Raw genomic sequence first — 24020 nt, 5'->3', positions numbered from 1 at the left:
GTGCGTGTGATATACATATATATATGTATATATATGTATATATATGTATATATATGTATATATATGTATATATATGTATATATATGTATATATATGTATATATATATATATATACATATATACATATATATATACATATATACATACATATATACATATATACATATATATATACATATATACATATATACATATATATATATATACATATATACATATATATATATACATATATACATATATATATACATATATACATATATATATATATATATAGAGAGAGAGAGAGAGAGAGCTTTTGGATAAGATTGTAGAAAAAGTCATAATCCAATTAAAAACCAAGAAAAAGAAAACATAGAGGAAACGGATGAAAGATCAGTGAAATTATTGTTTCACAGGGAGGCATATATACAAGAAACTTGGAAATTTCTTTTCAAGGAATAAATCTGAAGCTTCTAATATTTGTAAGAAAATGAAGGAGAATTTATAAAATAATTAAAACAAAATCTCCTATAGTTTTGCAACAACTACAATCATAGATGTCAATGATTTTATTCTTTTTTCTTTGTGTTATGTTGTGGTTGAATGTTGAAACCACTACATCTTTATCAATCTTTTTCCAATTATTTGGGAGGCATTACCAACAATGTAGTCAAATCTCTATGTCTAGCATCACAAACAATATTGTTTTTATCTTAATTTTGGCCAAAATAATATCAATTATATCGCCATCATTGTGGAAGCATCCTCTTCTTTCTAATGGTTCAGAAGGTGTTGCATTGACTTCAGCTCTATAATGCCTTGAATGGCGATGGCTGGGGATGTCAAAAGAACATATTGTGTTTTGGTGAAAGAATCACATGAACTCGATAGTAGTTTGGATTCCATTCACGACGTGTATCTTTGCTGTATATATATGATTTGCTTTTCACGAGACTTGGACAGCAAGAACATGGAATAGGTTGACCCCAGAAAAAGCAACTCGCGCTGGGACAGCACAAGTGACAAAGCATACCACTCATCAACAAAAGAGATGACGACGCAGGGAATGGTATCCAACAAAAACATGTTTATCCTCTTGTGGAGAACACATTAATTGTGGTACTAAATTTGCAAGTGTGTATATATGTATATGTATATATATATATGTATATGTATATATATATATATGTATATGTATATATATGTATATGTATATATATATATATATATGTATATGTATATATATATGTATATATATATATATGTATATATATATATATGTATATACATATATATGTATATATATATATATATATATATATATATATATATGTACATACATATACATGTATACACATACATATACATGTATGTATATACATATATATACATGTATATATATATGTAGATATATACATATATATGTATATATATTATATATATCGCAGGTAAAAGATGCCAATGAATAGACTCAGCCTCAACAAAGAACTCTCTCTCTCTCTCTCTCTCTCTCTCTCTCTGTCTCTCTCGCTCGCTCGCTCTCTCTCTTTTCCTACAGGAGATGGTAGGGTACAGTGTCCATACATATATTATAATGCCAAGTTGGTAACATTTACCCACCATTCTTTAAGCTAAAGAAACAAAGAAAGACGAAAGACGGAACACAAAACAAGTATGACAGCAAAATGTACAAGGGCAGGAGCTGGATCTGACAGTATTTGCTTAAAGGTGAGTGGTGTTGGGTCCTGCGTACTGGTTGTAGGAAAGCAAAGGTAGTATTCATTGTCCACAACTGGGATTCAGAAAAGAGCTTCTTTTCCTTTTGTGACGAGGTCCCTATATCGCCAGAATCCTCTCATACACATCCTGATGGCTTAAATTTGCTGCAGCAATTATAATTAACTGAGTTTGATCTCTAGATCTATCTTCCTGTTAAAATCGAGTAATACTTTTGGACTTCTAAAAAGAAAACCAAGTATAGGATAGCTTGAAATGATTTGGAGTACAGAGAAATTAAATAGGGACATTGAATTATAAAAGAAATAAAGACTATAGTGGTATCTAATTTGATGATCAACGAAAGCATAGAATTTAGAGATAATAAAGATATCTTTCTCCAGACACATCTGAGCTCAACATTCACATTAAAAGCCAATTTACCTCGATGAAATATACATACAAGAATTTGGAGAATATGTTTAAAAGATTTAAGAGATTTTCTTTTTTTTGCCACTAGTTTGGTTTTCACTGAGGTAGGTAAAGAGATTTTGAGATGTCTTCTTCCATCTACCATCTGACCCACTCATATCATAATTGCTATCACTCTCGCGGATGCAATCCGTGTCAATCTTTTTTTAGCCAAAGAAATAAGAAGATTTCGAGTGGCTGAGAAGATTTTCTAAATCAGAAGCATGTTAAATAGTAAGACTTTGATGAAACTTCTGCTGTCAATTGGTCATATGATGAACTAACCTACCTTATCAATGGGCATTTATTGATTTAGAGAATGTAAAAAGCCACTCGAAAAATGATTACTTGGTACTTTATGTTTGAGTTCTCAGAGAATACATCGGCTATCTTATTAATAAGATCTTTGCAATCCTTGACATGTAAAATGGATCACAATTACATTCCTTTCATGGGATCTATGTCTGTATATACACCTATCTTTTTTTATTATTTTTTTTATGTATTTTATATTATTTGCTATTTATTATTTATATTCATGTGCACTTTTCTCGAAAAGACTACCAATTTTTATTTTTCTACTTAGGACCTCCTCACATACTTGTTGATTACATTGTGTTACACAATTAACATTTTGTTTTTGCGATTGCGACTGTGGCTTTAAATGAAAATGAATAAATTGTAGAGATGTCCTCAAGTGGGATTATATCAATGTATGAAACTTAATTTTTATTATTTTGTTACTATTTCTATTTTGTATATTGTACATCACATAAAGTTTCCAGCTAGTGAGGCATATGATTGTTAGTAACACAATCTATTGGCAGATTGATTATATTGACTACCCTTATCCATATGTTTAAGGTGTCGTCGACTGGGTAGCAGAAATTGAATCTCTTCTTCGCTACTTATCTTTACTCATATGTTGTGCCGTCTTAACTATGTTAAATTTATCACTTGTTAATTTCAATAAGAAATCATCATGTTATTGGGTTAGTAATTCCAGAAATTTATATATAAGAGAGTGGCTTCGACATCAAGCTATCGAAAGAATTGACTACTGCCTGAAAAAGAAAAAAACAAAAAAACTACTTTCTTCGTGGGAAAAATGGATGTAGAAAATGAAAAGCTTAAAAGTAGGAGCATATGGAGTGCCAGCCACAATTTGGACTGGGGAAGGGAGAGCATTGTTCTTCTTGATGATATCTTTCTACCAAGGGAAAGTAGCACATCATGAATTCTAACATAAGTTCTGCTACTAATGACCTTATTACTAATGAAGATGTTACCACTTGCTGTAATCACTCTGTAAATGGACCAATTTGGCAGGAGAAAAGGCAGCAAAAATTATCTTGAGGAGAGGACAAGATTGCATGGAAGCCTAGTAAGATCAACAAGAACAACAACAAAAACAAAGTTCCCTATTGAGGTCTATAAACAATCATATCTTTAATCTTATTAAAGATATTTAAATCTTTATTTATAATTTCTAGTGAAACCTTTTCCCTCGACCTAGTAGGAGCATGAAGTTTGCATGGAAGTATAAGATAATGAAGAATGATATCATCAAATGTTCGAATTGTGTGTTTTTGGATGTCGAACACTTGTTCTTCTGTTGTGAAGTCAAGGGAAGAGGTTGAGAGTATCTTCCCTCAGAGAATATCCATGAGTACTTCGCATGTGAAAATGCAGTGGTTTTCGTAGTGTCAGATCCCTGTCAAAATTTGGGTAATCAGCATGCTTACCATTATTCAGTGGGAGTAATATTCTTGTCTGCTGAAGCTATAATTTTATCTAGCAATTTTCATTAAATCAGTACATTACATAATCATATATGACATATCTTTCCTCCACCTAAAACATAGAGTCTGCAGCTGTGCTCTCCTCTTTAGATACATACAGGCCTACTATGAGCAAACCCCATGGATGCAAGATTCGGAGTGAAGATACATATTGAGAAATAGGTCTTGTCATAGCACAACAAGAGGTCGATTGCTTTTCAATCTTTTTCAAATGAATTTTTCATTTTGCAATGGGTAAGTGACAAAGGTGGGATTCGAGCCCAGCACTTATATCTCCTTCAAGTCCTCCCTTCTTTTTCTAATAGTTATATATATATTTCTACACAGTTCTCCTGATAAATTTCCTGTCCATCGATCGATGACAGACCCCCCAAAATCCAAGATCAAGTGAATCCAAGAAGAAGCATTCCAATTGCGTTACAGTACTTGCTAAATTAATGCCCCAAATGGGCATTAAAAAATGGATTTATGTTTTCCTTTTGATTGACCACTAGCTTGGCTCGAGCCTGAAATGCGTGGCGTCTCAATAAGTTTAGATTGCCTGTCGAGTGACATTTCCTTAAATCTCATATCTCACACCTTCCAAGCATTCGTTGTACGGTGGAGATAACACCACGACCTGTGCCTCTACGTGGTCCAATCATGAACAGGAGATAACCCCGGTTGAATCCGACGGCTATGATTGAGATACGTCTCTTTTCCAACGAGTCCAGCTTCACGTACCGGCTCAGCCACCCAACCGTCTCTCATCCTACATGGCTGTTATGTGGCTGACGATGGGGCCCGGGAGGAAGATTTTGGGGCGGAGCCATTTTGGAGCGAAGACATTTATTGTCTTTTGGCCGAGGAGTCGAACGAAACGGACAGCAAGTGCGACAGGAGACCAATCAGCGGGCGACAGAGAGTGTCGGTAGAATCTTATTTATGTCTCCTTTTCCCTCTTCTTTATATCGTTATATATTATCGGAGTTACGTAGTAAGATTAATTAGCCATTAATAAATTAGGCTTCTCTTTCTGCCGCTCATCTTTAGATTTCTCACCTCATGATGCGGCTTGCGAGGTGACACGTGCACCCCTGTGGAGTGGGGTTCGGTGGGGCGTAGCGTAGGCACTGGAAACCCTAGACGGATGCTGATGATCTATATAAGGAGGGGAAGGGATGGGCGTAGCAGAGAGAGACACAGAAGAAATCAGATCTGAACGCTTTCCTCTCCTTTCACTTCCTCTCATTTCGTCTCAGAAATCGTCAGATTCGCTGAAGTTTTGGCCTTAACTATCTCTCTCTCTCTCTCTTTCTCTCTCTCTCTCTCTCTATATATATATATCTATATATATTGGTATGTGGGCTGACAGAAGAGAGTGAGCACACAGCGGCGATTGCATCGATCTGATGCCTTATCTGTTGCGTGCTCACGTCTCTCTCTGTCAGCTCTCTCTATCCCTGAAAGCATGTAGCGCTGAAGGCTGATAATATCTTTGATGGACTGGAAAGCTGGGTGTGCAGGTGAACATCGTGTCTCTCTGGAGAGATGACCACGAGGGTGTAGAGTTCATGTCTGTCTTTTCCCTGTGGATTCTCACTGTTATTTTATCTCGTCTGCTGGATTTTCTGCATATATACGACTCTTTTTCTTGCTCTCTCTGGACGTCTCTGCATTTGTACTCTGTGAGACGTCTCGTCTGGCGCGGACACCCACGGAGAGGGGTGGATTTCCGAGGCAAAGAGATAGTACTGGTCGCATGGACTATTATGGTATGTTTATGGTACTTTGCTTCGCCTCTTAAAACTACGTTTCTGGTCATGCTTTGAGATGCGGTTTGCTTCTAATTTCGGCATGCTTTGTCTCTGGGATTCCAGTCCACTGAATCGAGATGGAAAATCCAAGAGGAGAAGGAACACATAAGAATGATTAAGGCGTGGTGGTGCAGAGAGGAAGCGTGACTTTTGAGGATGGATCTGTTAACGGGTATCACTGTTTGACTGGTCCCATCTCTTTCTGTTCCTTCTTTCTCCACCTCATCTTCTTCTATCTTCCCCACTTGCCGAACAACAAGTTCTTATACAGATCTATCCTTGTCGAAACCATGGAGAAAAATCATCATCGTATGAGATCTCCAGACTCAGTAGTACCGAAGTTTATGTCTTTCTTCATGGCTGAAGATGGATCTTGAACTCTTTAAGTTTCAGAAGGCACAGAAAGAAGTAGAGCCTAGCAGATCTGCGTTGCACCTGAGGGTAGTTTTCTTTCCCTTCTCTTACCGTAGCGTTTACGCTAAGTTTATTGTCGCAGTAGTTTCCTATTTCATGGATTGTTTCTCGCTCTACACTAGGCATGGCTGCTGTTCCTTCTGGTCCATACGTATCATAGACGGGTAGATCTGTGTCTAGTGCTTTTACTCATCTTTGGATCTATGTTGTTTCTCATCTTATCTTTTATCTACAACTGCAGCTAAATGTTTTGCCTTTCATATTCCGTGAATCTGCCTATTTCATTCACCAGAGTATTGTTTTGTGATTTCTCATCTTTTCTTTTACCTACAACTGCAGCTAAATGTTTTGCCTTACATATTCCATGAATCTGCCTATTTCATTCACCAGAGTATTGTTTTGTGATTTCTCATCTTATATTTTATCTACAACTGCAGTTAAATGTTTTGCCTTACATATTCCATGAATCTGCCTATTTCATTCACCAGAGTATTGTTTTGTGATTTCTCATCTTATATTTTATCTACAACTGCAGTTAAATGTTTTGCCTTACATATTCCATGAATCTGCCTATTTCTTTCACCAAAGTATTGTTTTGTGATTTCTCATCTTTTCTTTTACCTACAACTGCAGCTAAATGTTTTGCCTTACATATTCCATGAATCTGCCTATTTCTTTCACCAAAGTATTGTTTTGTGATTTCTCATCTTATCTTTTATCTACAACTGCAGCTAAATGTTTTGCCTTACGTATTCCATGAATCTGCCTATTTCATTCACCAGAGTATTGTTTTGTGATTTCTCATCTTATCTTTTATCTACAACTGCAGCTAAATGTTTTGCCTCACATATTCCATGAATCGGCCTATTTCTCTCACCAGAGTATTGTTTTGTGATTTCTCATCTTGTCTTTTATCTACAACTGCAGTTAAATGTTTTGCCTTACATATTCCATGAATCTGCCTATTTCTTTCACCAGAGTATTGTTTTGTGATTTCTCATCTTATCTTTTATCTACAACTGCAGCTAAATGTTTTGCCTTACATATTCCATGTATCTGCCTATTTCTTTCACCAGAGAATTATTGTTTTGTGATTTCTCATCTTGTCTTTTTTTTTTCTACAACTGCAGTTAAATGTTTTGCCTCACATATTCCATGAATCTGCCCATTTCTTTCACCAGATTATTGTTCATCCTGGCTGTTGCTTTACGACTCCATATAAGACGTTTCAAGATGAAAGATATTATTCCATCAACTCACTACCCGATGATATGTTTCTTTAACAGCTGTTTGCAGCCCAATTTTTACCATATTCCGTTCATGTTATGGAATTTTCGATTCCTTATCATCGACAATGTTTGGTTTATATTGCCATTACCAGATATAACTTCTGTTCTTGTGTTCTTTTGAATACCTTTTGTTTTAAGTAGGCCCGATGTTGCAGAAAGACTGCAATCTCACAAGGATATGGTTTCCTAAGGATAAGACACAGGTTAGTCACTTTGTTTGACATAGAAAAATGTTACAGTGGCAATAGTAGCAATCATAATATTCAATTTACTGTGAATTGTCAATTTGGAAACATGGAATAATAAATTGCCTCAACTTTGGTCGCTAAACTTTTGTCCTTAGGCATTGGACTTCGAGTTTGCAGCCATGAATAAGGGCTTATCAGAGCACAAAATTACTTGAGAGAAATCTTAGTGCAAATATTATCTTTTTGAAGATAATTTTTGGATAATAATTTTTTTTCTTGATAAATGATGATCGATGGGAATATGATTTAATATGATAAGAACTTGTTGTTGGTTGTGAAGAACATGATTTCTCGATTATAGGGTTGGTTTGAAGAATTGATTTCTCAGTTATAGGATTGTTCATACTCATGCTGTTACTATGACATGCAAACTTTGGATTCTATAAAACGATTGCATAAAAAGACACTGAGGGTTTGAAGTAATTGAAGATTCATATTGCTAGTATTTGTATCTTGGCTATGGAACGAGTGATCTTTATGCGAGTCGATTTGTGATCTTTTGATTAATCCATACAAGTAGATAAGCATCATCGTTCGACATTTATTGGTCTCTTTGCCATTACAAAAGTATTGAGGATGATTGGTTTTGACAAGTTTGCACTAGCTTTGAAGTTTATAATACAAGGCATTAATGATTTATTATACTTGACTTTTATTCTTCGAATTGAGGTGGAAGCTCTTGGTCAGTCATTTTGGTTGTATGATTTCAATTTTTATTTGTTGAGTCGTGAAACTTTTTTTTATTTTCTTATGATTTAGAAATTGCTAGTATTTGTATAAAAAAGATTTTTGAAATTTTGTTTGAAGTAATTGAAGATTCATATTGCTCCGCTAACATTGATGTTTTTTTTATCTTCTTATCTTGCATGACATCAGAATTGTAATAATAAAATGACTATTATAAAAATGAGAAAAATAGGTGATCTTTGGAATAATATTAATCTTGTTCTAAGGGTACCCATATTTTGACTATCTTGGGGTAGAACATGCTTATTCTTAACTTTGATGGTATGTTCAATCTAAAATGGTATGTTGTTGAGGATAGCCTCATAATTCAGTACACCTAAGCTACTATAGGAGATATGATTCTTTTTTCTCTTTTGTATTCTTTTACATGATAGAACAATGTATTGTAATATCATAATCATGATGGAATTTAATTTTATGTTCTCAGTTTTGTGCTTAATGGATCATCATATGGTACTCTGAGTGAGTTTTTCAGTAAATTGGTTTCGTATTCATTTAGCTCTCCTTATTAGAATGTAACTCTTTATGTCAATTCCACAATACAAGGAAATATTAGGGGAAAAAGTAGTAACTATGACCATTGAGGGCAAACAAGATTGAAGGTCTGATACTTGCTACAACTAGCTTTCTTATGCTATGTTGTCTGGCACATCTTGCTACGTATCGAACCCTACACAAGATTGAAGGTATGATGTTGGCAGCTACTAGGTTTTGAATGTTATATTCTTTGGCACCTTTTGCTGTATACTATCATAAGCATTATCTATGAACATGCAAAAGAGAATTTTTATGTTTCCTTGTTTTGCCATCTTCCTCTGCCTTTTGTATTATCTTTTCCCCCTTTTCCCATTTACAGATTTATAGTTTTAAGACTTTGTTGTTTTCATGCTTTAGGATGTCTAAGTTTCTAATTACTTCAATTATTTTTTCATGTTCTTTCTCATTTTATTGCTTATTTGTGCATAGTAGTTGATGCTATATCGTATCATAAAATGCATGTCGCATTAACTTTCTTATACACATTCATTAGGGAAACATTTTTTTCCCTTAATTTTCAATCTGTAAACTCTTTCCGCTCATCCAAAAGTTCCTATGTACACTTCTAAGATCCATGGTCCTATAATGTTCTTTTCTTTTCAACTACCAAAACTTGAACTCATATGCAAGAGGTTTTAGAGGACAATTTAACAGTAATCACAGTATGCTCATGTGCATCCCTCTTACATTAACAATCATGCTTGAAATTTATCGGCTTTGACGTTACAGTCTTTCTTTCATGTTGAATGAAGACCTCAGATATCTAAAACTTCTATTCTTTTAAAATTTCTTGTCAACTTGTTTTACATGTTTGTCGTTCTTTAATTGATGAAAGTGAGTTAACTTGATGTATGAGACCTATATCTACTAATTATCTATCAATTAGTTTCTCAGGTTTTGTATTTATGGTTCATGTCCAGAATTAATCCCAATAAGGTTCTGATCAACTAGAAAATTATTGTAAATAAACAACATACACAAGGGAAAATGTCCTTGGTTAGTTCATACAGTATTGAAATAAAAAATTAAAGGACTTCAAATTATTCGTTTGACCTAACCCTATACTGGTAGCTAATGCTATGCCCTTGTGTTATTCTTCTGATGCCGGTAACTTTAGTTAGATATCTTCATCTTATTTTTGTATTTATAAGAATCTGGTTTTTGTGCGAAACCGAGTTATGAAAGATTTAATTGGGTGATTGCATTGGTTAGTTTGCGGATTGAAGATATTCAAAAGTTCCATTAATTGTGAAGCCGAAGTCCTTCAACTTCATGAATTCGCTTCTCTTTTACTACATCCAAAACCATATGGGGTGATTACTACTTGAAAACTTATATTCCATTTGTTTTTATTATCGGTTCGGTTGTCTTGTTTTAGTAATCATACAGTGTAGCTCCTTCCATCCTAAACAAATTTATGTTAAGCCGATGGCGTTAACTTTCAGCTGTGAAATAACCTGTAATGTATGTGGCAAGTCATCCGACTTGATCTTCGTTTTGCAGTTGCTACAGAAGCAATGAACCAGTACTAGTCCATTCAAATACGTTTTACGGTCGTCGGTTTATGAGATGCCCTTATCAAGTTATATTATCTAAGATGCTGTTGAATCAAGCTGACTTCATCTGTTGAGATATCAGCTCAGTATTACTTATTAGTATATTTAACCAGGATCCATCACAACTGGACACTTGTTAACTCAACCAAGGTTTACCAATAGAGTTAGGGCACAGATCAGTCATTTCAACCTAAGAAACAGCTTATGATGAAGTTGTTTGACTTTGAATTGAATCTGAATCCTTTTGAGCTGAATTAGGTTACAATTAGAAAGCTAAGCCCAGTATTGGGTACAAGTAATGGTAATGGTGGTTTACCCATTACCATTAGTCTTGGTATTGACCTGTGGTAATGAAATTACCAAGGAACAAGTAATGTCAATTCCAAAGTCATGCATGCAAGATGGAAATTGATGTTGTCAATTGATGACCGGTTGAAGATTGTGGGGGGGGAGTCTCTTTCAACAACTGGTGCAAAACGAGCAACAACAATCACAAAGAAAATACTGATGGTCGGGCTATTTTGATCAGAAATAGTGAGGAAATACTTGAGGGATATAATAATCAGAATCTTGAGATAAAAGTCCAACAGCAGTCATATTATCAAGTGTAATTTGTTTCGCTGATGAGAAATCACATGTTGCTTCAGATTGTTTTCATAGATCAATTAGAACACTCTGCAACACATAAAAGAAGATATTTAGGTGTCTCAATCTTTTGCTGTATGGATCTGCCCTCACGTAGTCCCTTGTTTTATAAGAGTTTGGGGTCCTCCGGCACTATGCTAGAGTAGTGCAAAACCTTCTCAGATCGGTATGGAGAGAAATCCTGTGTTGAATCTCGACTTACAAGGGAACAAAACAATGTCGAAACTCTTCTTGAAACTCCTCCCAAGTTAGTATGAAATAAATCAGACTGATCCAAAGTCCAAACCATTTTTAATAGACTTAATGATGTTGTTGATCTCATCTTAGCCAAAAACTTGACCACCAAGTCTTTGTCTCACGGTATGCTTGCTTTACTAGGAAAGGAAGTCAAGGAATCGGCAGAGATGTCCTATCAGTACAGAAATTCTCGTACAAGAATTTGGTGAATGGAGTAAGAATATGCAAGTGAAAATGAAAAATACTCATACAAGAATTTAAAGAAAGTTATAATTGTTTTTCCTGGTGAAATTGATGTTGAAGAAACAAAGGCAAGACCAGGGTTGAGGTATGTATGGAGGCTTCTTCTTTGTTGATTTTTAGCTGCTATATTCTTCACATGATGATTTGTAATGTATCTCGAAACCAAAATAAAATGCTGAAAACTAATCTCAAAATCTTGAATGAATAAAAATGGCAAGACAGTTTCATCATATTCTCTCCAAAAAGTTGAGAGTAATTATTGTGGTATAATTAATTCACTACTGAATCATTTTGCATATTTTGTTAGTTATAATGTTGCAGATTGTTAGATGGACTTGGTGAAAAAAATAAAATAAAATTAGAGTTGTCTTTCTTTTTAATATGCTTGCTATCTGGTGGAGTCATAATTAAAAAAAATGCAGTGTGTTATGCCTTTATTCTAATGGTGTGTGTTCAATTTGCAGAAATATCTGTTTTATTTTGATGAAAGAACATCACTTGTTTTATTGATGTCATTATTATGTCTTCCTATTCCTTTTCCATTTCATCTCTTTTTGGCTTGCTTGTACAATGATGTTGCGTTTTGCTGAGAGAAACTATAGCTAACTATTATTGCCATCTATGGTTGTCTCTGTCATGTTAGAGGTTTGAAGCCAATTTGGGTATAATTTTATGAGAGAGAATGAGATGGTTTGATAAATGCCTAAGTAGGTTGGAAAGCCTTGTGGTTTTCGACGGTCATCAATTATATATATAGAATCGTCTGGTATTATGCTTATGATGAGACATTATGGTTAATGCTCATATGACTTGTATAATTGAGATAAGAAGTCCGATCGAGATGGTATTAAAGTCGAAATGATATTAAGTTCAAATTTTAGGAAGATCCATGTAATCAATTCTAAATAGTTGAGACTTAAGACGTTATTGTATGAGACACCCGATCGAGTTATCAGATTGATGGGACATCTAATGTGATATCAAACTCCGTCATCAATAATCAGGTAACTAAAGATAAATCCATTCATTAGATTTGTTATATATTCTTGAATTTGGTTGGAGTACTTTTCAGTATTTCCGGAACAACATGACCTCTTGAAACCACATATATTTTACCTGAGACAGTTTGGATACGATATCTCAATCCTCATATCAAGAAAAATTGTGGTTCACGATGTAATCAATGTGTCAGTCAATATCCAGTTGTATTAGACTGTTATTCTCAGCGAGTTCTGTGCTCTCCATGTATCCATCTTACCTGAACACCTGGAATCCTTTTCATATATATAGCGGCAGATTTTATTGCCTTTAGCTTGTGGGAATCAGACAAATCCAAAAGACATTTGATGAATATGTCATGATCAGTCCAGCATATATTCTACACATTTTACCTGCTCAATGTAGCAGAAGGATTCTATCGACACAGAGACCCAATGATGTTATTTTTCCTAGCAAGTGGAGTAACAGAGAGCCATGGGATTGATCGTAAGAGAAGCAGGAGTCCATGTGGAAACTTTACTTGTTCCTTTCACTGGATAGCCTTTCTTCGACAGGGGCGTGGAAGATATCATCGACTGTCATGTTGACGGCGCTAAGAGGAATCGGAGAGGAAGATTTCAGATTGAAGTTTGTGATTTATAGAGGAGAAGAGAATGTGTTCATAGTTTTAAGGGAAGATGCAGCAGATTCTGTGCAGGGTTCTGAGCATAGCAATTTATGGTTCTGCCAACAACGTTGTCCATCCCACTCACTGTTTACTTCAACCTCTCGTTCGTCTTTCTCTCTCTCTCTAACATTCATAGCACACAATGTAACCCGCAGGAGGTATGCTTCCAAACGAAGCATTCTATTTGCCTTTTAGTAGCCATCTTACTCTTGCTACTTTATGCCACCGTAGCTTGTACACAAATAGATGTATTCCCAAGAGGCAAAGTGGAAATAAGGTGACTGCCATCCGAACAACAAAGAAAATTATCTCAAACTTCATTCAAAAAGAAAAAATGTGTACTGAATTCAATAAAATTTACTTTTGTAGCTCAATATCTGTAACAAAATTATCCAAAGTCACATTTTACAGAAATGTGAGGATTGCCAACACTGTTGCAGCTGTATGTTTACAGAAACTTAAAACAAGAAAAAAAAAAAAAATCCCATCCGATGAAGCAAGTGAGTCGCAAAACTGTCTGTGTTGAAAAGGTTTGTTAAACAATGATTGCATGAACAAAATTACTGGGTGCAAATTAGAAGTCATCCAGAATCATGGCCTACGTCTTCCATGCTTTCACTTGAGTCAATATCTTCAACTATCACCACATTTTCATCATCTATAGTCTTTTCTGGGCCTGGTCCTGCGGACACCTTCACCATTGATGGGCGCAAGAGTCTTTCCCCAAGTTTGAAACCTTTACGGAATTCTTGAATTATGATGCCCTCTTCAAACTCCGTTGACTCCTCGTGCATTATGGCCTCATGAAACTTCAACAACAAATCACAAGTAAGCAATGACAAAAAAAGAAAAGAGAAAGAGGAGCAGAGACAAATCTGGTCAAGCAAATAAACAATCAAGAAAAAGATAAATCTATATACATAGGTTCAGATATCTGCTGCTTTCGGACTAGTGCTATTAGGACTGGGTTAACGTAAATCAAATCTGACTTCTTGGATATGTATGATGCTTTAAACTAGTCTATGTAAAACTTGACCCAGGGAGTAAGTTGTTGGAAGATATCCACACTGTGCAGCTGCAGGGGATACAATTATAGATAGCACCAAAGATGTTCCATATATTAGCAGGGAAACAAAGTCTGTGAAGAACTGAAAAGCAGGCTGCAAGTATGACATGAGTGATATATCTATACAAGAGAAAGCGAAAGATAACTTACCAAGGGATCAAATGAACTCCCAACGGTTTCCACTGCTTCCACACCTAGGGAGGTTAGGATCTCTAGAAACTGCTTATAAATGCTCTGGTAGCTGCTATTAATTTTCTCTTCTACCTGTGTCTCCACCTTTATTTGGGATTTAGCTCTTTCGAAGTTGTCTAAAACAGGCAATAAGCTCTCTATGACTTCACCTTGCACGTTTGTCATCAAAGAAAGCCTTTCTCTCTCGGTCCTCTTCCTAAAATTGTCGAAGTCGGCACTGATCCTAAGGACACGGACCCGTTCTGCAGATGATTCTTCGGCCAAAGCAGCAATTTTAGTCGAAAGAGAGTTCTTCTCATCTTCAATTGACTGAAGAAAAGCTTCTATTTCAGAAACCTTTGACCGAACATTATTTGCCAAGGCTTCTTTGTATAACTGTAGGGACAGCATTACAGTTGAAGCAACTGTTTCTTCTGTGTCAATACCATCACCATCGGTTGCTTCATCCTCTACAGAAATTTCTTCATCAGAATCCTCCTGCAATATAGATATGTTAACATGATCACATCAGGCATCACTCACAAAATAGAACTCAATAAACTGTGGTTTTAAGTAAAAATGAATAGAGATCGATGTAACAATGATCATAAAACTACTCTTCTCACTTCTGCCTAAATCACCAAGAACCATCATGTCCTAAGCATTTTGGGAAAGATTATTGATATGACATGAAGATCTGACAAAGAAGCAATGCATGGCAAGAAAACATGGATGTTTTTATAAGATCTAGTTAATGAAGCTACAATGTGGGATATTCTACAACAAGAAGGTTCGAGCAGTATCTTTGCACAAACTACAGAACAGATTCTTTTGAAAGATTCATCTACCATGACCCTGCCCACAAATTCAAGCTCCTACAAACTCCAAATTGCATGATACAGCAACAATAATAAGCAATGATGTCACGAATATTTGGGACCAACTACATGAATCCTTATAATATTCAATCAAGTGGGCATCACAGACAAATGTATTACAAAACGAAACAAGCAACTTCCTAAACAGGTAGTATTTACCAACCAATTTCCGGGGAATCGATTAAACCGGCAACCACCAACACAATTTCATATGCAATAACTACAAGTACGCATCAAGAAAACCAAATTCTAGAACGAATCAATCAACCATGCTCATAAACATGTCCCAACCCCCACCCCATAAAGAAAAATCTCTGAGTTCATCAGCAAACTCGTGCCTTTGGACCTAAAATAAGCACAGCGGAAACCAAAAAAAGACAAAACCTTTTCCACAGTTTTCGCAGTCTCTCCGGCCTCGGTCGTGTCCCCATAGGCAGCGAAGCCTCCTAGGTTTGGGAAGCGGAGCGGCTTGTAGGCAAGAGGGGACAGCTTTAGCCTTAAAGGCCACGAGATCCTCCGCCTCGCAGAGAAAAATGGAAGACTCCTCGCCGCCTCCAAAGAAGCCCCTCGGGCCGCCCCCGCTGCCACCTCCGGCGGAGCGATGAGGAGCGCCGGCGCTCTCAGGATTGAGGCCATGGGCGAGAGAGCGCGAGGCGGAAGAGGATGAGAGAGTGAGACAGAGAGGGGTTGGTCTAAAAGACTCCTGACTTATCCGGAGGAATCGGCCCATTGTCGTCATCCAAAATAACCGGTTCGAACCGCCAGCCGGTTCGGTCTAATGAATAGGCCTCCTCTTGCTGCCTCACCAAAGCATCCAGCGGCAATAAGCCATCCACCGAGCTACACGAGTCTCCAACGTTCTTAAACTCTGTGATCCCAATCCATTTCTTACTGAAACAAACACTGCAAGAACTCATCGATATCATAAGATTCATAACCACAAAATAAACAATACAATGCCAAATTCATTCCTTTTGTATCCTCCTTAATCAGCAAGAAAAGGAATTCCTTTCACCTTCAGAGATGAAGTTGCCGGCAATACAACCTTTTAGCAGTTGCAGGCATTACTCTTCCCCACATGAGGATGTGATTACCTAAACACACGCAACCAAATGAGTTCAAACCCGCATTTAATCTCCAAGAAGTCTGCAATGATCAACCTCGATGTACCATCTACCTGCAACTCACTTGTTTGAAGCATACAGATGTAAGCATATTACAGAAACTAGATTTGTTGCACTCTGTTTATAGATATACCAATAGATTCACCGGACGAGATACTGAGCATCTGCTGGTGGAGATCTGGAACTAGCCTGGGTTTGCATGTGTTGATGGATTGGTAGATCTACCAACAAACAACTCCCTGAACACAGAACTAGCAATCCATACCTGAGTTCATTAGGATCATCATAAAACAGTCAAAACCATAAGGTTTCTCCTCGAATAAAATCTCCAATGCAGATAGCAACAATGTCCTAGAGACCCAAATTGGTCCTGGATTAGCTCAAAAAATCAAATAAAATTTGTAAATTTATGCAATGTTAACTGCCTAATATTAAAACAGTCATTTTCATACATAAGGAAGAAAATGTAGGTGCTTTTGTGTTGATAATTATACTAGTTATAGAACAAGCAAAAGCAATCTTGAGTAGAAGGATACATGAAATAAGGAATTTTACATGACAGAGAAATCATTCGGTAGAGGAAAAGGCCTTGAAAATCATATGCTTTAATGCAAAGGCATTTTCTCCTTTTAAGGAGATTCAAATTAAATAAGATGCTTGCATTGCATGTTCACAATACAAATGAACTATCAAGTCCTATCTATTGGCTTAAGCTTTTACATGGGCTGACAAGGGTTTAGAATTTAACATGGTAACAGAGCTCGAGTCATTTTACTAGGCCATATGTGAGGGGAAGAGTTAAGAACGTGATGATTTTTTCTGGAAGAATTACCAGATTTTCAAAATAAAAGCTGATGGGAAAAAGCTCAACTTATATCCAACTTTAGCATCTCCCCTCAAGCAAGCTGGATGAAGAATGAATATGCTTGGCATGCGGACTCATGTGCAGCATAATGGTGAAAACCAAAAACGAAGGGTTTAATATAAAGATTCACATGTGGGTGAATTACACACTCGATGAAACATTAAAGGAGGCAGAATTCAGATATGAACTGATGATCTGCTCTGATACTAAAATTAATGAAAGCATAGGACAATAGTTGATGAGTTTGCAGGGATTTAAAATTTAACATTCATGTTTCATTTTCTGTAAGTTTTCAAGTAAAACAGCAGGTGGAAGCTGATATATTCACAATTAAGGTAGCTAATTGTGAAACAATATCAGGCTCCACTATAATTTAGGACTGCAAGACACCCATGCTCTTTCCCAAAAGTATGCAATTTCAATACCACAAATGGTAATTAAGAACAGAAAAGGCAAGAATATTTGGAAGTCTACTGCTGCTGATTAATTTTCTCTAACAAATTTAGGAAAAATTAGCATCATTTTGGTATGTCATATTTTGTTTCCTTTAAAGAAAATATCACAATAATAGCATGAAGCATGCAAACGAAAGATAGAATAGCCAAATTCAGTATTCCATAAGAATCTCATGCAGCTTATATCAAGGATATTAAGTAATATCAATTTGTATCTTAGACCCAAATTCCCCAAGGCTACGTTCATCATTTGTACTGATGTTTTCTTTGGTAGCTCATATAAACAGTTTATATAAGAAAAATATAAGCAAGATTAAATGTTCAAATAAAGCATATACTGTCAGAGCTAGAGTGCTAATGGAAGTCCATGATCTATCAGAATGTTACCAGGCATTTATGCCTCATGATACTCCATCTGCTCAATTGGCTCTACAATATGCAACGATCTGCAATTTAACAACTGTCTAAAAAGTCACTGATGATGAAGCAAAATTTCAGCAGAAAGTTAAAGTTGACCTTTTTAAACATAAATGAGGACAAGAAACAGATAACCTCAGCTTGAAAAGAATCTGAACGATGCATGCTTGGAATTTTGTTGTACAAAATTTTATAAACAACTAGAATAAGCTCTTTTTTACTGTAAGACTCATCTTTGTATGGTTATATCATTTTTCTTGTTCATAACATGACATAAGTATACACATTAAGTGGTTGTAACACAATACCAAAATGTTAGACATAATAACATAGAGTTCCAATAGAGAATGACCATCAGGAGTACTTTACTAAACCACTAAGAATTCTGTTTAGCGATGAGGAGTAGATGGTCCTTTCCCCTGTGTATTTCTTGGTAAAAGACAAATACTTGACAAGTACGGTGGAAGTGGATATGGTTACACAAACATATGTCCATCACAAATCCATATTGGTATCCTGAGCTATTGAAAATTTCCACAATATGGATATGGATTTGCTTTGAGTTCTATCTCAGTTTGAATAAAAACACAAGGAAAGATGTAATTTGATTAGTCTTGACGAGTATAGTGTATTGTTACTTCACATTCTCTTTCTATCAAACTTGCTTTTAAATTTTATTATTCAAGAAAATAAATTTATTTTTTGGAGTTTGATCTTGATTATTTATTGGTGACAAACATTTATACTCATATCCGTTTTAATTTTATTTAAATCTTTTTCAATCACACACTAGATGCATATTGCATTCACTAAAACAAATATGGTTCCAAAATTTAATATGCATATGGTGTTCATATATATATATATATATATGTATATTAGCTAATTAGAAATGGATAACAAATGATTTTGCTGCAATTGAACCATTTTTACTCACACTGATAGGCCACCTACTGGAGGTTCTTGTTAAGTAAAATATTGTATTACTATTTCATAAGGGAAAATTTCCCAGAAGAGATTTGTTTTCTTTTGATTTATGAGCAAAAATTAAATTTGCTCGAGATCTTCTATCAGATTTCTACTAACTTAACATAAGGGGAAAAAAGTCCTCAAAGATTCACTTCCTTTTACTTCATTAACAGTAGCAAAAGCTAATTGAGATATTATAAGAGTGTGGTACTTGTTTACTACTAACTACTAACAAAATGCTTCATTTCTTTAAGTTACAACTTAAATCACATTGTTAAATTAAATTAGATATTACAAATACATGTTTTTCTTGTAGCATTAAATTGTGGTTTCAAAGGTTTGAATAATACAATCTCATCTTGCAACTGACTTAAGAATATCTAGTGACAAGAAGTTAAACTGATGATGCATGAAGAGGACTAGGAATTACTTGTGCTGTAAATTGGAAATAACCAGAAACCAAAGCATCCAAATGATGACATAGATATACAAATTTGAGTCTGATAAACGAATATTATATGACAGTTTGGAACATGACCAGATGAGTCAGTTTGAAGCATAAGTATCATAAAAGAAAATTGAAATAATTAGATCAGCTTTAAAATGCTAATAGCATCATTATTGACTATGATACAGCATTGGAAGTTAGTTGACATCAATATTTCTATTTTCTAAGAAGAATTTGTAACATACAATCTGTGATACATATAGACAAATTCTAACTTGCTTCATGATTGGTTAGGAAGTTGTGCGAATGTTCCTGAATTAGGGTTGCACCCTCCAACTAACATCTTCTTATACACAGCATAAGCATGGTCAGCATCACCTGATGTGCTATAACCTCGAATTAGTGCATTATATGTGAAAACATTAGGTCGGAAACCTTTGATTTGGAGTTCTTCATACATCTTTCCAGCTTCAGCCACCATCCCAGCCTTCCCAAAGTTGAGAATCAAGGAATTGTAAGTATACAAGTCAGGAAATATTCCTCTATCTTGCATTTCATCAAAGAGAGCAACAGCTTCTTGTAGTCTCTGAGCTTTTCCAAGACCATTAATCATCAAATTGTAGGTAATCAAATCAGGTTCAAGTCCAGTAACCCTCAATTCCTCAAAATAGAAGAGAGCATCTTCCGCTCTGCCAGCCATGTAAAGTGTGTTTATGAGAATGGTGTATGACTTCACATCTGGCCTGATTCCCTCTTTAACCATCCTTTCGAAAGTTTGAAGAGCCTTTACTACTTCACCAGCCTTTCCAAACCCATTTATAAGAATGTTATATATGGCACAGTTAGGTTTACATCCATACTCAACCATCTCGTTGAACAAACTTTCTGCCTGAGTTACTCTTCCTGACTTTAGAAGTCCATCAATGAGAGGACCATATGTACATGGAGTAGGGGAAAAGTCTTCCGACATCAGATCATAATACATGTCAATTGCCTGATCCAACATTTTTGACTTGACAAGGCCTGAAATGATTGTATTGTAGGTTATGTTGTTCGGTGTGCATCCCCTAGAAAGCATCTCTTCTTGCAGCTTAAATAATCCCTCAATTCTTGATGACTTTCCATATGCATCAAGAAAAGCATTGTAGGTGTTAACATCCGGTGAACAGCCAACGTTTTTCATCTCTGCAAAAAGCCCTTCAGCAACTTCAACTAGGTTGGTTTCAAGGAGGCCATTAATAAGAGGATTATATGCTTCGATGGTTGGTGAAATACCATATCCTTTAAATGCCTCAAACAGATTATATGCATCCCAAGCATTTTTATACTCACAAAGAAACTTGATAAGAGGGCACAACAAGTAGTCATTCTGGAATGTGCCATTACTACAGATCCTTTCTGCAAATTTAACTGATTCATCAATTCCAGCTTCATTTAATATTCCTTCCATGAGAGCTACCCAGGAAAATCTGTCTGTTTGAGCATCAGGCTGAAAAATATATGTGTTGGTAATATAGACAGCATCCTGTAACATTCGATTTCTCAAAAGGATTGGCAAGATGCTGCATAAAGTTACAAAATCAGGAAACAGAACTTTTCTCATTTGATGATAGAGCCATATTGCTTCACTAACTCTGTCTTCCTTAACTAAACCATAGATTACAGTGTTGTAAGATAGTTGATCAGGTAAACAGTCCTTCTCTGTCATGCCATAGAGCATGTTCAGTGCACAGTCTGTCTCACCATTTTTAGAGAGACAGTCCAACATGGTGTTGTACGTTACTATATTTGGAGGACAATTGTGGTGGCTCATATCCTGAAACAAATCCATGGCCTTTTTAACTCTTCCCTCTTTTCCCAATCCTGCTAGCAATGTGTTGTATGTTACTACAGTGGGCACAAGATTCATTGCCTTCATACCATGAAACACATTCCAAGCTTCATCCACCCTACCAGCCTTGTAGAGAGCATCAATCAGAGAATTGACTGTAATCTCATCTGGGTAACACCCTCTTTGTCTCATTTCACTGAACATCTTCAGAGCTTCATCAACTCTGCCAGCCTTGTTGCAGCATTTAATCATCATATTATAGGTGATGGTATCAGGAGAAATTCCAACAGCCATTAGTTCATGAAAAACTTCCTTTGCCCGTTCAAGCCTTCCAGACTCAGCAAGACCATACAAACATGCATTGCAAGCAACAATATCTGGAACAACACCCTTACTCTTCATAATCTCATATGTCTGAAACGATTTCTCAAACTCTCCAGATTTTCCATAGTGGTCTATGAACAGGATATAGGTATAAGCTGTTGGCATCGGACCATGAACATCCATATGGTTAAAGAGCTCCTGAGCATCATCCATTCTGTTCCCTCGCAGAAGACCACCAATTATAGTGTTATATGTGTGCAAATTGGGCAATACACCCTTCTCTGCCATAACATCCAACATGTTAGAAGCTTCTTCGATCCTCCCTACCTTGTATAAAGCATTTATCATCATAGTAAAAACAACGACATCCGCATGGTAACCATCTTTGTCCATTTCTTCCCAAAATTCTTGCACTGAATGCAAATCACCGATGTTACCGAACTTGTCCAACAATGTGATATAAGTCACTCTATCCGGTTTCTGATCACTGGCCTTCATCTTCCAGAATAATTTCTTCGATTCGTCGAGCCTCCCTGCTTCACAAAGCACCTCTATGAGTACAGTATAAGTCACGACATCAGGTCGGCACCCTTGTTGCTCCATTCGTCCTAGTAGACCGTAAGCCTCAGCAATTCTTCCTGCTTGGCCAAGTACCCTAATGCATATGGTGAAGGTGTACACATTTGGTCTCAGTCCTAGCCCTTCCATCTCAGCCAAAAGCCCCATCACGGTTTCTGTCTCCCTCCGCTTCCCCAAAGCCACCATGAGCGCGGAATAAGTCCGGAGACTCGGCGTCATTCCTTCCAAAATCATTCGCTTGTAGACCTCCAATGCCTCTCTACCGGAATCAGACCGGAGAAGGAAATAGATCAACCCATTGTACGAGAACGCATTCATCACGAATCCGGCCTCCCTCATCTTCCAGAGGCCGAACGGAGCACTCCGCAGACCCCCGCGGACACCGAGGGCCTTGAAGATGATCAAGAAAGTGTCAGGGCTCCGCTTCACGATCTGCCTCTGCATTAAGTCGAACACAAGAGCCATGTCTTCCACCCGCCCATGAACCCTCAAGAAGTCGAGCATGTAATCGAAGGACTCGGTGGTGTGGACGACCACCGACCGCTGCGCCACCGACTTAAAGAACGACAGCGCCTGAATCGGATCGGAAATGGACCTAAGGACATCGACCACATTGGCAGAACTCACGCTCACATCCAATTCCCCCTTCTCAGCGACCCCCTCTGCGCTTCTGACGCCGATTCTTGGACGGACAAAACGGATTCGCTTTTGCTTCTTCCAATGGTGTGAGCAAGGGTTTGGATTCCTGAACAGACATTTACGGAAAGCAACTGGTTTGCCATTAGGTGGGAAAGAACTGGTGCTGCAACATCTTGGGGCAACAGCTGAGGCCAGAGAGACATCCATGTCAAAGTAGCAAACTTTCTGAGAGAAGAAACTGTAACCAGCACTAATCTCTTCAAATTTCAGTGGGATCGTAACCAATAATTCTGAGATACACAAGCATATATCTACAAGGCAGACGAAAGGGGAGATAGGAATTGCTTCCCTTACTTATCCTGTGAGCGCAGAGGGCGGGGCGAGAGAGAGAAAGGGAGGTGGAGGGCAAACGACGCACTGCAGCGGTTTCTTGTGCGGGGGGGATGAGGGCGGAGGAGCTACGGGTGAGGTCAGTGGCTCTGTGGCCGTCGTCCATCATCTGCAATGCAGGAGTTACCAGGTCGGACTATCCATATCTAGATCCGAACTCGGTAATTCTCTTATTGGAGGGCACTGTCGAATCCGGTAAGCGCACGGAATCAATCTTGAGGATTCAAAGCCATGTTATCGGGCCATATTTGGGCCCAATAAATGGGCTTCTCTAAGTCCAATTGGTTTACGGACTTCGAATGTAGATCGAGAATTCGGCCTTGCAGTTTGTTTCCAAGGAACAGTAAATGCGACGATAAAGCATAAAAGTAATCAATCGAAACAACAACGGAGAATGATTTTTTATCTTCAAATTTTTAGTATTGTTCTAATAAAATAGGTTGGGATTTATGGGAAATTTTCTCACGCAACACGAGCTAACTGAATCATGCATCGGACCGCTAGGATTACGTGCC

General features: G+C 36.8%; 2 protein-coding genes and 1 long non-coding RNA gene across 4 annotated transcripts; 1 reads left to right on the top strand and 2 right to left on the bottom strand.

Annotated features, from left to right (window-relative positions):
• The first annotated feature begins 5172 nt into the window (after positions 1-5172).
• Positions 5173-13836, top strand: LOC135617293 (uncharacterized). Of its 2 annotated transcripts, XR_010488669.1 has the most exons (3): positions 5173-5725; positions 5831-5939; positions 6039-13836. It is a non-coding gene; the product is annotated as an uncharacterized LOC135617293 (long non-coding RNA). The 2 variants fall into 2 exon arrangements; XR_010488668.1 differs by having other exon boundaries at positions 5831-13836.
• LOC103991959 (uncharacterized) lies at positions 13687-16155 on the bottom strand. Its single transcript, XM_009411506.3, has 3 exons — positions 15849-16155; positions 14566-15084; positions 13687-14158 (listed from the first exon to the last, which is right to left on the bottom strand). The coding sequence occupies exons 1-3, from the start codon at positions 16098-16100 to the stop codon at positions 13931-13933; spliced, it is 999 nt and encodes a 332-aa protein (XP_009409781.2). The 5' UTR covers positions 16101-16155; the 3' UTR covers positions 13687-13930.
• A 3707-nt stretch (positions 16156-19862) lies between these two features.
• LOC135617292 (pentatricopeptide repeat-containing protein At4g31850, chloroplastic-like) lies at positions 19863-23635 on the bottom strand. The gene has a single exon (XM_065117359.1). The coding sequence runs from the start codon at positions 23320-23322 to the stop codon at positions 20023-20025; it is 3300 nt and encodes a 1099-aa protein (XP_064973431.1). The 5' UTR covers positions 23323-23635; the 3' UTR covers positions 19863-20022.
• Positions 23636-24020: the final 385 nt, after the last annotated feature.

This window comes from Musa acuminata, chromosome BXJ2-7 (assembly GCF_036884655.1).
Source record: "Musa acuminata AAA Group cultivar baxijiao chromosome BXJ2-7, Cavendish_Baxijiao_AAA, whole genome shotgun sequence".
In the NCBI taxonomy this organism is placed as follows: domain Eukaryota; kingdom Viridiplantae; phylum Streptophyta; class Magnoliopsida; order Zingiberales; family Musaceae; genus Musa; species Musa acuminata.
Note: the sequence above shows the minus strand (reverse complement) of the source record. Positions and strands in the feature narration are given on the sequence as shown.